The 12,670-nt window shown below is 43.8% G+C and overlaps 1 protein-coding gene across 1 annotated transcript in view; it reads left to right on the top strand.

Annotated features, from left to right (window-relative positions):
- crhr1 (corticotropin releasing hormone receptor 1) overlaps window positions 1–12,670 on the top strand; it is a 54,981-nt gene that overhangs the window by 28,400 nt on the left and 13,911 nt on the right. The window contains exons 5-7 of the mRNA XM_048245279.1: window positions 1,174–1,259; window positions 7,288–7,394; window positions 10,848–10,968. Coding sequence (XP_048101236.1) covers window positions 1,174–1,259; window positions 7,288–7,394; window positions 10,848–10,968 — 314 coding nt within the window. The remainder of the gene's footprint in view (window positions 1–1,173; window positions 1,260–7,287; window positions 7,395–10,847; window positions 10,969–12,670) is intronic.

Genomic DNA, 12,670 nt, shown 5'->3' with positions numbered 1-12,670 from the left:
AGGTGACTCAATAGGGAGCTGGGGCCTGTCCCTGGTTCACCCCTGGGAAAGCGCGATCTGGTTGGCCCAGCAGAAGTGGGTCTGAGGGGACATGGTAAGCCAGGAGTTTGTCCCTAGATACCCTGGACGTCCGCCAGTATTCCTGGCCGTCCGGCTGTCCCCCACAATGGATGGGGTCTACTCGGAACAGAGTGGTCAGGGCGCGGCGTTTCCACGAGTGGGATTTAAACACTGGCAAAGGGAGTAGAAAAGATAGGAACTTACAGTTAACACACACAAAGGCACATTGGCATACTCTCTCTCTCTCACACACACATGCGCACGCGCACACACACACACACACACACATAGAGGAATTTGTTATTGCAACTGCCTGATGGTGACCCAGTAGGCTACCCTTTTCTCTCTTTCTCTTTCAGTCACTCTCTCTTTCTCTCTCTCTCACGTACACACTTACTCCATCTCCCATCGTCCTGTCTTCACGTGGACCAGTGTGCATCCCACTGAGGCCATCTCTGTCTGAATGTTTCAAAGGGCAGGAACTCTGTCAGGGGCTTCCTTTGGTGCACCGGCTGCAGCCTAATTCAGTGTTTTGAGCCCTTGAAACGGCTCTAGTGAAATGCAGACGGGAAGCACCTTCTTGCTTCTGTCTGTCTCGTGCCCCTGTACTGAAGAGTGCCTTTACGGAACCTGGGCACAGCCTGTGCTTTACGGAATCTGGGCGTAGCCTGTGGCAGAGTGCCTTTATGGAACCTGGGCAGTGGGCACAGCCTGTGGCAGAGTGCCTTTATGGAACCTGGGCACAGCCTGTGGCAGAGTGCAGTGGCTGTGTTGAGCCAGGGGTGCATCGCTGTCATATCCTGTGTTACGCTGTATGATGTGAGTTCGGCTTGGATCCTGATCTTCCACTGTGAGAAGTTCCTAACCAACATCTCATAACTAGCGATTCAATGCACACTCAAATGGAGAGCCAGCCAATGGTTATATCATAGACAGCCAGTGGCAACTCTAAATTTGTGTGTGTGTGTGTGTGTGTTTTTGGGTCAAACAGAAGTTGATGACACAGACAGAACATCATTATGTAAGTCTGCCCTCTTGACTTGCCCATTGATGAGCAGGAAGTTCCGATGACATCTGACATCTTCCTCTACTTCCTTTTTCCTTCCTTCACAGATAGCGTGTACAGGACGTGCCTGGCCAATGGGACGTGGGCCCTGAAAGGGAACTATTCGCAGTGCCGGGCCATACTCAGCACACAGGTGACTCCAGCACACTAGCACACACACACACACACACACACTTTGCATACCAATATGTTTAAGCTCATAGACTGTGTTAGAATGACGGGCAAAGTTTTAAATGAACTTAAATGAAATTGAGTTGAACAATTTAATCAGTTGGCTAATTTAACACTATGGCTAAGCCTTTAAGCACTACTATTGATGAGTGTGCTCAATGCTCCAATGGCCACAGGCACTACTATTGATGAGTGTGCTCAATGCTCCCACGGCCACATGCACTACTATTGATGAGTGTGCTCAATGCTCCAATGGCCACAGGCACTACTATTGATGAGTGTGCTCAATGCTCCAATAGCCACAGGCACTACTATTGATGAGTGTGCTCAATGCTCCCACGGCCACATGCCACCTGATAGCTGTAGCCTCAGCACAAGAACTTGGCTCGTTGACAGACTTCTCACTTTGCCCACTCTTTACATTAAAGTCTCAAGAAGGAAATGTCTCCCCCTCCCTTAACATGTATTTATATGGCCTTTATTTATTTATACAGTGTTAAGTACCACACACACACACACACTCACACACACACACTAACACACACACACACACACACACACACACACACAAGCATAAGTAGCAGTCAGACCAATGACCCGTGTTTGACCCGACCCGATGGCTGGTTAGTGTGTCAAAGCCGTTTGGACTGAATGGCTGGCTCGCCCAGAGCACTGGCACAGCCAGAGGAGTCTGGCCAGCTTGGGTGACCTGGTCGTTTAATCTGGTAATGACCAAGCACGCACAGACACACACACACATTTGGGCAAGCGCACACACACACACACACATGTGGGCAAGCACCCATAGACACACACACACATGTGGGCAAGCACCCATAGACACACACACCCACATGTGGGCTAGTATGCACGCACACACACACACGTGTACCATGAGGTAATCAAATAAGCTAATGTCCACCTTGGAGTAGAGGAGGGGCAGACACAAAGAAAACAGATACACCTGTGCTCAAACCAAAGAACAGCAAATTACAAAGGAAACACACCTTAACATAAAACGGTCTGGAAAACGTTACCGCTGCCTGAAGTCCAACACGGAGAGAATGCGGAAAAGTTTTTACCCCCAGGCTATCAGCACCAGCATAGCCTAAACACTTTGCACTTTGGACTTTGGACTTTATTTCTTTATTCTTCTCTCTTTTTTTATATATCCTTTGCACAGTCTTGGAGTCAGTGGAACAAGCATTTCACTGCATTTATAAGCTACCTGTATAATGACAAATAAACATTTGATTTGATTTGATTTGAAAACAGATACACCTGTGCTCAAACCAAGAACAGCAAATTACTAAGGAAACACACCTTAACATAAAACTCACCTTGGTTTTCCCCTGACACCCTCTCACACCTTTTGAGGTGTATTACAGTTTTTGCCCGTTGCTTGAACACTATAGACCCATGCCTTAGACTAAAGTAACACAACTTGAAGCTTTTGTTACCATACCTCAAACACATGTACCCATACCTTAAAGCAACACCAAAGAGTTTTTTGTACCTTAAAATAATGTTTCCAAAATCGTTTCAGTGGTTAATCACAGGGTGAACGGCACTTCTGCATTCGCTTCGCAGCCCTCTATCGGCTATAACCGCACTATGTAAGTTTGCCAGATCGGGTAGCGGATCTGTAGTTCCATGGAATGAGACATAAGAAACTACCAATTTGACTTGCATCTGATGTCGCAATACATCAATGCAGCATATTCTACCTTGTCTGACATCGTTATTTGCAACTCCAGTGCTGGATAAACAAATAGTGTGCGTGCGACAGAGGAAAAGTTCTTTGGTGTTGCTTTAAACAAAAGTGCTGCTTTGCACTCTAGTTGCAATTCTGCAACACACTTACTTCTTTATGCAATACACTTGGTCCTCCATACGACACTCTATTTCATACATAAGACACTTTGTTCAAAAATGAAATCTCAGGGTGCCATTTGGAAAACACATACATGTATCCAAAATACAAAACACATCGGGTAATTGCAACCACTCAAATACACACCTGAAGGCACTTACTTGCAAAACTGAACACCAATCAGCCAGCTACAAAAAGCCCTCAGTTTAGCCATTTTAAGAACTTTGCAAGCATGGATGGAGGGTGGGCGAGAGGCAGAGATATTTTAGTTGAAAATGGAATCAAATTTCACCTCTCCCTCTCCTCCAAAAGTAACACTGTAGGTCCTGGCCTACACCTCTCCTGCTAAAGTAAAATGGTAGACCCTAACTGTTTTGTGTAGGCTACATCACTAGTTTTACAAGTGCACACACTAAATGGAGAGCTAGGATTAAAATGCAGACTGTGCCTTTAAATATGCGACTTTTGATCTATCAGCTCAATGCTAAGCTATGTTTTCACTAAAATTCAGCGCAATGTTAGATGCAAGACTGATGTTTACCGAGCATGCCAAACTTCTCTTTTTATCTCTTAGCACTGTCACCATACGTTTTCTTATGGTGATAGCCTAGAAGGCCCTCCCGAAATATCTTTTGGATGACATGGGGCGGCTGGTTCACTTAAGTGCAAGGCTGGACAAACGCGAAATGGCAAGGTATTAAATATTTAGTAGGCCTTAGACAGGCTTTGTGGTTAAAACTATGAAAAACAGTACTTTGCCACAGCTAACTTCAAGCACAGTAGGCCTTGCCTATACACGGCAGAAATTAAAATTCAATATCAGCAGCATCATAAGGGATGTCATCCTCATCATCATTCAGGGCAAACCCGACGCGAAGGCAAAACAAGAAATAAACAACTTCATAAATGATGTTTTTTTAAATCGATTTGTTGGCCTTTTACTGTTTCATGGCTTCTGCTGAGAAACAAATAGTTTGCCAAAGAAATGAATGACACATTTTTGTCTTATTTTAACTGGTGAAATATGTAATGGAATGTAGGGAAATTGATTGATTCTAATTGCCATAGTCTTCCAGTGCTAAGGTCACATGAAATATATCATGAAAGAATCCTCCTGCATGTTTTGCCTGTGAATGTCCTTGTTGGGTCACCATAGAGAGGCTGAAGCAGGGGGGAAAGTAATCAGTACATCTCTGTTCTCATCCATTTAGTGATTTCATCCACTTTTAATAAGCCTCTTCCTAAACTCTCTCTGCTCCGTTTAACCCTCAAGCAACTGACTGAGGTCAAGCCTGTCAGGATCGTTGTTAGTTTTCAGAGATGTGTGAAGTCTTTGGGAAAAAAACAATGACTGTTGTTCCATTTTCTCTGCTAATGAATGGGGTTATTCTAAGGCCAGATCTTACCCCTGGAAGGAAATTCAGTATGCAGAATGTGGCGGCTGCTTGAAGGTGAACCATATGTCACCCTGCATTTCTCTCACTTGCTTAAATTCTTATTCATTTACATCCCAAAAAACTCAAGTAGTCAAGCTTTGCAGGAACCATCCAAAGACCTGTTCCTACACTAAGACTAGTGAAGGAAAGATATATAGATAGGTGGTGACAAGAAAAAGTCTTGCGGTTAAAGCCCAGCCCACCCTGACAAGGGACTGACAGCAGGCTATGTCATAAACATCCCGGAGGAGATCTCACCGGCGCTGAGGGTAGCCCTTGAGTCAGTGTGTTATGTACTATATATCACGCAGGCCAAACAGTGCCTGCTACTGTTGTTTTGGCCGTCAGGTGAAGGTCGCTGGCTGAAGGGTCCGGCAGCTATAATTCCTGGCTCATTTGGCCATGATGGCGTTAGCGTGTCATGGATGCGAGTGTTAACAGCGCTGATGAATATGTCCTGACAGGCTAGGATCATTTGTGGCACGATGCAGACCTGTCGCGATTGATGCTAACGTGCGTTCTGTTCTGTCATGTTGTTCATAAAGTGACCATGACAACCCCATGGGGGTTCTAAAGAAAGAGTTCTATTTAAAGGAGAGACTGTTGTTAAAAAAATCTTTGAAAACTCTTCTATTCCTGTGCTGACTTGTTTAAAAAGGGAAGATCATAATAAAAAGAAAACCTAGAACACAAGGTCAAATCATTTCAAAATAAAGAAACTGTACATTCATCTTTTTATTTGTAGGCTACATCTCATAATTGCATATGTCTGCATTTATTTATTTATCCTGTCATCTTTGGTCCTCCTTATTCCATTCAGTAGCGAGCAGCTCTCGCTCTCATTTGGTGCTTCCATGTTGTTACACTCATTCATATTTATATATAAACACTGCAATGATGAATCATCATTATTTTGGACATAAACTTAACGTTCGGTCTCCATGGAAATGGGAAAAGGCATGAGTTAGACTTCAGTATGGACGTTAGGCTAAAGGAAGCAGCGGAGGGAAACAGGTAGTCTGATAGCCTAGGCTACAAACACAGGATTTATACTGTTGCTTCACAGTTATTGGGTTGTATGTAAATCAGGTTTATAGGCCAAGTATACTTACATATACAAGGAATTTGGTCTTTCCATTTATCCCATCCATGAGTTCGTGAACACACAGAGCACACAGTGAACACACAGTGAGGTGAAGCACACACTAACCCAGATCAGTGAGGGGTTAAGTGCCTTGCTCAAGGGCACTTCAGCCGTGAATGTGGGCATGGGAGAGCAGTGCTCAACCACTTCCCCTGCCCACATTTTACCTACTGGTCGGGGATCAAACCGGTGACCCTTCAGTTTCAAGCCCGAAGTAGCCATGGCTGCCCCAACACGCACAGTGGCGTCATGTAAGGGGCCTGTTCATGTTCCACAGCTCTTGTCATGACATTTTGAGTCTGTTAGGAGGCACGGAGGCACGAAGGTACAGAGGTACGAAGGTACAGAGCCGAGTACATTTACATTTACAGTACTTGAGTACAATTCTGAAGGATCTGTACTTTACTCGAGTATCATTTTTGGGGTGTACTCATGACTTCACTCAAGTACATTTGAGAGGCAAATATTGTACTCTTTACTCCACTACATTTCTATCCATAACCGTGACTACCCGTTACTACTTCTAAAAAAAAAAAGAAAAAAAAAAAAATCTCGGAAACCCTCAATTTGTTGTTTCCCTCTCAAAATGTGATTGGATTGTGCAGGCGCCACTGATTGGGACAGCCTATCAGCAATCACCTTCAGCTTTCCGCCAAAGTCAACTCCATGGTCAGATTTAGATAAGAGACGAAACCATGGACGAAACAATGGATGAAGACACAGCAGGTCCATCCTGGGAATGTGCCAACCTGTAGCCCCATCTCGCCAGACTATTTCAATTTTCTGAACAAGTTAATGACAGTTTTCTCTTCAGGTGTTTCAATTACAAAATAGTATTTTGTATTTGAAATACGTATTTTAGATACATGTATTAGAAATACTGCCCATCCCTGGCAACATGGTAAAAAGATGAAAAAGACGATTCTGTACATAAATGTAAGCACTGTGGCAGTAGTAATTCAATATTTAGAAAATGTGGGCTACTCTTGTACTCTTGATACTCAAGTACTTTTAAAAACAAGTGCTTCAGTACTTTTACTTAAGTAGACATCTGACTGTTGTACTTTTACTTGTACTTGAGTAAAATTTAGCAAAGGGTATCTGTACTTCTACTCAAGTAATGAAGCTGTGTACTCTGTCCGCCTCTGCAAAGGTACAGTTTAGAACACGCCCCCATAAGGTAGCTTGTAAGCACTTTGGCAGCTTTAGCCACTAGCCAGTTAACTCACGTCAGCTTTAGCCACTAGCCGGTTAACTCACGTCAGACAGCACCGATCTCTTTCACCTTTTTTCTGACCGACAGCATTCCGTGAACATGATCCAACTGAACTCTGTGTTAAAATTAGCCGAATTTCTCCTTAAAGTCTAGATTTAAAACTGGCTACAGTTGGGGTCATTTTGGACACGCTATTTTAATGTAAAAAAAACTCTTTAGGGGGCCTTTAACAGTTGGTGCTAGAAGAGTCAAATTTGTATAACCAGCATGTGAATGTGTGTGTGTGTGTGTGTGTGTGTGTGTGCGCATTTTGCCCTACAGAGGAAGAGTAAGCTGCACTACCGGATAGCGGTGATTATAAACTACCTGGGCCACTGCCTCTCCCTGATGGCTCTGCTCCTGGCCTTTGCCCTCTTCCTGTGCTTAAGGTAAGAGGACAAAGATGGAAGATTAAAGTATATGTGGATGGATCTGTGTGTGTCAGAGAGAGGGGGATGAAGGACAGAGGAGAAGAAAAAGAGAGAGAAAGAGAGAGAGGGGTAGAAGAGAGAGAGAGAATAGGGACCATGGTGTGAGAGAGATGTGCTCCTTAGCAGGGCTGGGGCTGTGAGCATCTTAATATGGAATTGGTCAATCATGTAAAGATGACAGGACAGCATTTGTGTCTATAATTTTGTCTCTAAAATTGTACATCCATTTGAGTCTCTCTCTCTCTGTCTCTCTTTCTCTCTGTGTCTTTGTGTGTGTGTGTGTGTGTCTGTGTGAATATGTTTCAGAGAATATATATATCTATACTACAGCTTTTCTAAAAAAAAAACTCAATTATAACTCACTTCTAAGAATCGTACATGAATAAAGCTCTCCTCTAGCTGAATGTGAAATATTAACTTTGTAATCATAGAGGGAAAGGGAAAGACTTGCCAGCACATGTAATTTATTTTCATTCACACTTCGCTTCCATGTCACATAGTAATAGGATTGGCCCCTTCAGTAAACAACTGAGAGCACATACCAAGCAGCTTAATACCCACGGATTTTAGGGGGGAGTTGGAAACAAACACATAGACGCACATTTGCACACTCACCTAAATGCAGGCACACACACACACACACACACACACACACACACACACAAACACATGCATGTTGCTTACATTTATGCACATACATACACTCACTTAAAATACATGTGCACACACACACACACACACACACACACACATGCGCGCACACACACACACACACACACACACACACACACACACACACACACACACCGACCAAGCAGGGTGCACAGCAGGAGGGGTAATGAGCTTGTTACTGCTGTACTGGGACGGCCTTGGAGCTGAGTGGACATCCACACAGAGAGAGAGAGAGAGAGAGAGAGAGACACAGACAGAGAGGGAGACAGAGAGATGGAGAGAAGCAGGCTGAGAAAGAAAGAAAAAGAGAGATGGAGAGAGAGTGAGAGATGGAGAGAGAGAGGGTGAGAGATGGAGAGAGAGAGGGTGAGATGCACTGGGACAGCCTTATGTGACATCTGGAGTCATAGCACTAAAGAGAAAATAGAGGAGGAGAGATGGAGAGAGGGAGGAAAAAAGGAAAAGATAGAGATGGAGAAAACTGATGAGAAAGAGTGAATTGAAAAAGAGACAGACAGAAAAGCAGTGAAGAGAAGGAGACAGGAACCTTGAGATGGAGAGACAGAGTGAATTGAAAAAGAGAGACAGACAGAAAAGCAGTGACGAGTAGGAAACAGGAACCTTGAGATGGAGAGGGACTAAAATGAAAAGAGATATGGGTGTATGAGAGTGATAAGAACAGGGGCAGAGGGAGGTGAAGAGATGGTCAGAGAAAGAGGGAGGAATGGATAGAGAGAGAGAAAGAGAGAGGAAGAGTTTTGGAAACTTGAGGCTAGAATGTTGTGGATAGAAAGCAGAGCCAGCACCAAATGCAGAAACCCCCTGGGAAGAGCTTAAGCAAGGAGATGTGTGTGTGTGTGTGCGTTTAAATGTGTGTGTGTGTGTGTGTGTGTGTGTGTTTGTATGCATATTATGCTGAATATAGATGCCCCCTGGACTACCTTAAGCAGAAACTGTGTGTGCGATGTTGAATACGGTCCCCCCACTGGGACCGTTTAACCAAAGATTGTTAAGGAGGAGCAAGATACTTCGTCGTAGTTCATGTCTATGGGCGCAAGATACTTCGTCGTAGTTCATGTCTACGGGCTATCCTGTCTGCATAAAGAGGCGTGTCGATGACGTATTGATGAGCGTACGTTGCAACCGCCAACAGCAACGGCATAAATAACCGGGCGACACCTGATATAAAAGGCTCAAAAATGCTAAAAATGTACCTGAAATGTTCAGAAGGGTTTGAGGATCATGAAAACGTGCCCGAAATTCACATTCCTAACTCTATAGAACCAAGACCTTAAAGGAGAATTCCAGTGTGATATTGACCTAAAGTGTGTTGAAACATGATACCGAGAGTGAGCATTATGTCTCATAGCCCATCTCGGCTTGTCCCCTGCACTCCAAAATCTGGCTAGTTAGCCGATGCTACCAACCAGATTTTTTGGAGTGCAGGGGAAAAGCCGAGATGAACTATAGACATACATTGTCCTGGTATCATGTTTCAACACACTTTAGGTCAATATCACACCAGAATTCTCCTTTAACATATGTGGTAAAATTCTGAGCTATGCCCATAGACTTCAATGGAGCAGTCGCTGCCTTTGCTCTGCATAAAGGGGGATTATGACCCCCCCCTCGTGCGATCTGGGTTCCCGGAAGTGGCTCCTGATGAAATATCTTGCTCCGCCTTCACAATCTTTGGTTTAACCATGATATGTGTATTTGTGTTACGCCAACTATGGTCCCCCTGTGTGCCTCTGGGGCAGCTAGGTACGCTGCACTGGCAGCGATCGTGCTCTCGTTTGGAGTTGTCTGATCACGCCGCGGGTGTTTACACCCTCACAGATTACAGCTGTCCAAATAAGCGGACACAGACAAAGACATGAGGATTAATGACCCACTTCTTTAGCCAATCAGCTTCCCAGATGGCTGTCATGCTTTCATTTATTTTATCTCTTGTGTCAGTTTTACTTCTTGGTTTGTGTTACTTGCTATGCCATTCTACAGTATCTATTATTTCTATGTGTCCTGGTCTTTCTTAAACAAGCATTTTAGCAGGTAAAATCTGTACAACAGCCAATTAAAGGTGCTGTTTTTTCACTAGCTTATTCACTTTTATTTTCTTCCTCTGACCCTCTCTCTCTCTCCCGCCCCCCCGCCCCCTCTCTCTCTCTCCCTCTCTTCTCTCTGAGATTAGTCTATGTGCTGGCTCCAGAGTCTGGAAACTAAAAGTCATCCCATAATAATTAGGGGTGTTTACAAGGCTACCTGCATCCTACTCACTCACCACGACAACAGCCGCCCTTTTGTTTCCGTGCCAATGGAGGCCTTTACCGATGAACTGAGGTGGTTACTGTAGATGTTAATGGGCCCTCAGCAAGTACCCGGCGCAGTTTCATATTTCCTGTGCGTGAGTGCGTCCGGGAGAGGGCTTTGGCATTTATGGCGTTTTGTGTAGAAGAGTCGTATTGGGGGTTTCACTGAGTGGGTTATGTGCACTGATGCTGCGCCAAGGTGACGTTAACAGTATGTTAAATAATCCCATTCCACTGTTAACATTTCAACTATGGCTATTATTGGCAGGCGGGAAAACTATAACTCAAACCACAACACAAAACAACTCAAAACGTGGCCAGTAGCCTAACTCATGAACAGTCTGGGTCTGTTTTCTCTTCTACCCTTAGGCCTACTCTTATTTTACTAACATCATGGTCTCCATGGTCTCCCTCTCTCTCTCTCTCTCAGGAGTATCCGTTGTTTAAGGAACATCATCCATTGGAACCTAATCTCAGCATTCATCCTCAGGAACGCCACCTGGTTCATCGTCCAGCTCACCATGAACACCGAGGTCCATGAGAGCAATGTGGTGAGTCAAGCCCAGCTAGTAGCCGCTAAGGCTATCCAATAAGCCCAGCTAGTAGCCGCTAAGGCTATCTAATTAGCCCAGCTAGTAGCCGCTAAGGCTATCCAATAAGCCCAGTGAGTAGCCGTTAAGGCTAACCAATAAGCTCAGCTAGTAGCCGCTAAGGCTATCCAATAAACCTAGCGAGTAGCCGCTAAGGCTATCCAATAAGCCCAGCTAGTAGCTGCTAAGGCTATCCAATAAGCCCAGCGAGTAGCCACTAAGCCCAGCTAGTAGCCGCTAAGGGTAGCCACTAAGCCCAGCTAGTAGGGGTGTAAAGATTAACCGATACGTATCGGTATCCGTTTTTTAGCGATGTAAGAATCTGGCTACATCGTTCGTGAAGCCCGTATCGGAAAAAAACTTAAATGAACTGGTCGTTATATCGATTTACTTGTTATGAATCGGTGCACAACCTTTTCTGCTCGCTCAGACTCATTTACGTTCCAAGCAGGGCGTTCATCCCACTTCGGTTTTGAAACTATCGCGGCACGGAATTGTGGGTAATGCAGTTCATTTTTGGTTACATTCATTGCCCAAAGTTGTCAAATGACCTAATTACCCATACATCTATTGCAACTTAAGCATGTGACAACTTGCACTTTCGATTAGGCTTTTTGTTTTTTGAAATCCAGTGCGAAATTAAGCACTTATAGTTTAATTCCTAAACAGCAACGATAGTCTGTAGAGTAGCATTACCTTTGATGAAGGGATTTCCTTAATGTTAAATAATAATTTGGCCCTTGCTGCTAAAACAATGCATAAATTATTAGCCAATGATTTTGTTCATATTCACTCAGACTTGTGGCATTGTAGGTTTCTGCCTATTTTATTCTTGTAGGGTAGGCTAGGCCTATATGAGTAAAGGCCAAGAGTGTCTTAAGCACTGTTTTATTTTATTTCGGTATTGTCTTACCTCAACAAGGCTACAGCTCCATGAAAACAATCAGATAGAACTCTATAAAATCTGTAAAGTCTATAAAATTGTATTTTTATGTTGTATTTGGCTGCTGTGTTTGACTGAAATGTAGACTATTCTTTTTTCATTTCAATACAGTATATGAAACAAACCTCAGTTTATATAATCATATTCACACATTTTGTTGCCTAATTGACAACCATGACCATGATAATTGATAATATAAAATGAATGTGCACCTTGAGCAAATTATAAAAAATCTTTCAGAATGCTTTCCATTCTTGAATTGTATCGAATTGCATCGAATCGCATCGCATCGAATCGTACTGAATCGTTTTTTATAAACATGTATCTTTTCTTGTATCGAATCGTAACCATGTATCTAGATGCGAATCGTATCGTCTTTTACATGAGAGATTCACACCCCTACCAGCTAGTAGCCGCTAAGGGTAGCCACTAAGCCCAGCGAGTAGCTACTAAAGCTGGCGGTGTACCTGTTTTAACGGCTCCAATGCATATCTGTTTGGTGTGCCAGTTGGGCTTGTCCTAATGCCTAGTTTCTATTTGGCTGTCCGTAAATCTATCTGAAATTCGCAATATGCCCTCTAGCGTTCAATGACCAGCTGGGGCAGGGCTGGGGGGAATAATTGCACTTGGGTACGGTCCAGTAAAACGGACTCAGTGTGAAAGCAACCTGAGGCTCCCATAGAAATTAATCTTAGTAACGGCATTTTTGCAAACATACAC

This window comes from Alosa alosa, chromosome 6 (genome assembly GCF_017589495.1).
Source record: "Alosa alosa isolate M-15738 ecotype Scorff River chromosome 6, AALO_Geno_1.1, whole genome shotgun sequence".
In the NCBI taxonomy this organism is placed as follows: domain Eukaryota; kingdom Metazoa; phylum Chordata; class Actinopteri; order Clupeiformes; family Clupeidae; genus Alosa; species Alosa alosa.
Note: the sequence above shows the minus strand (reverse complement) of the source record. Positions and strands in the feature narration are given on the sequence as shown.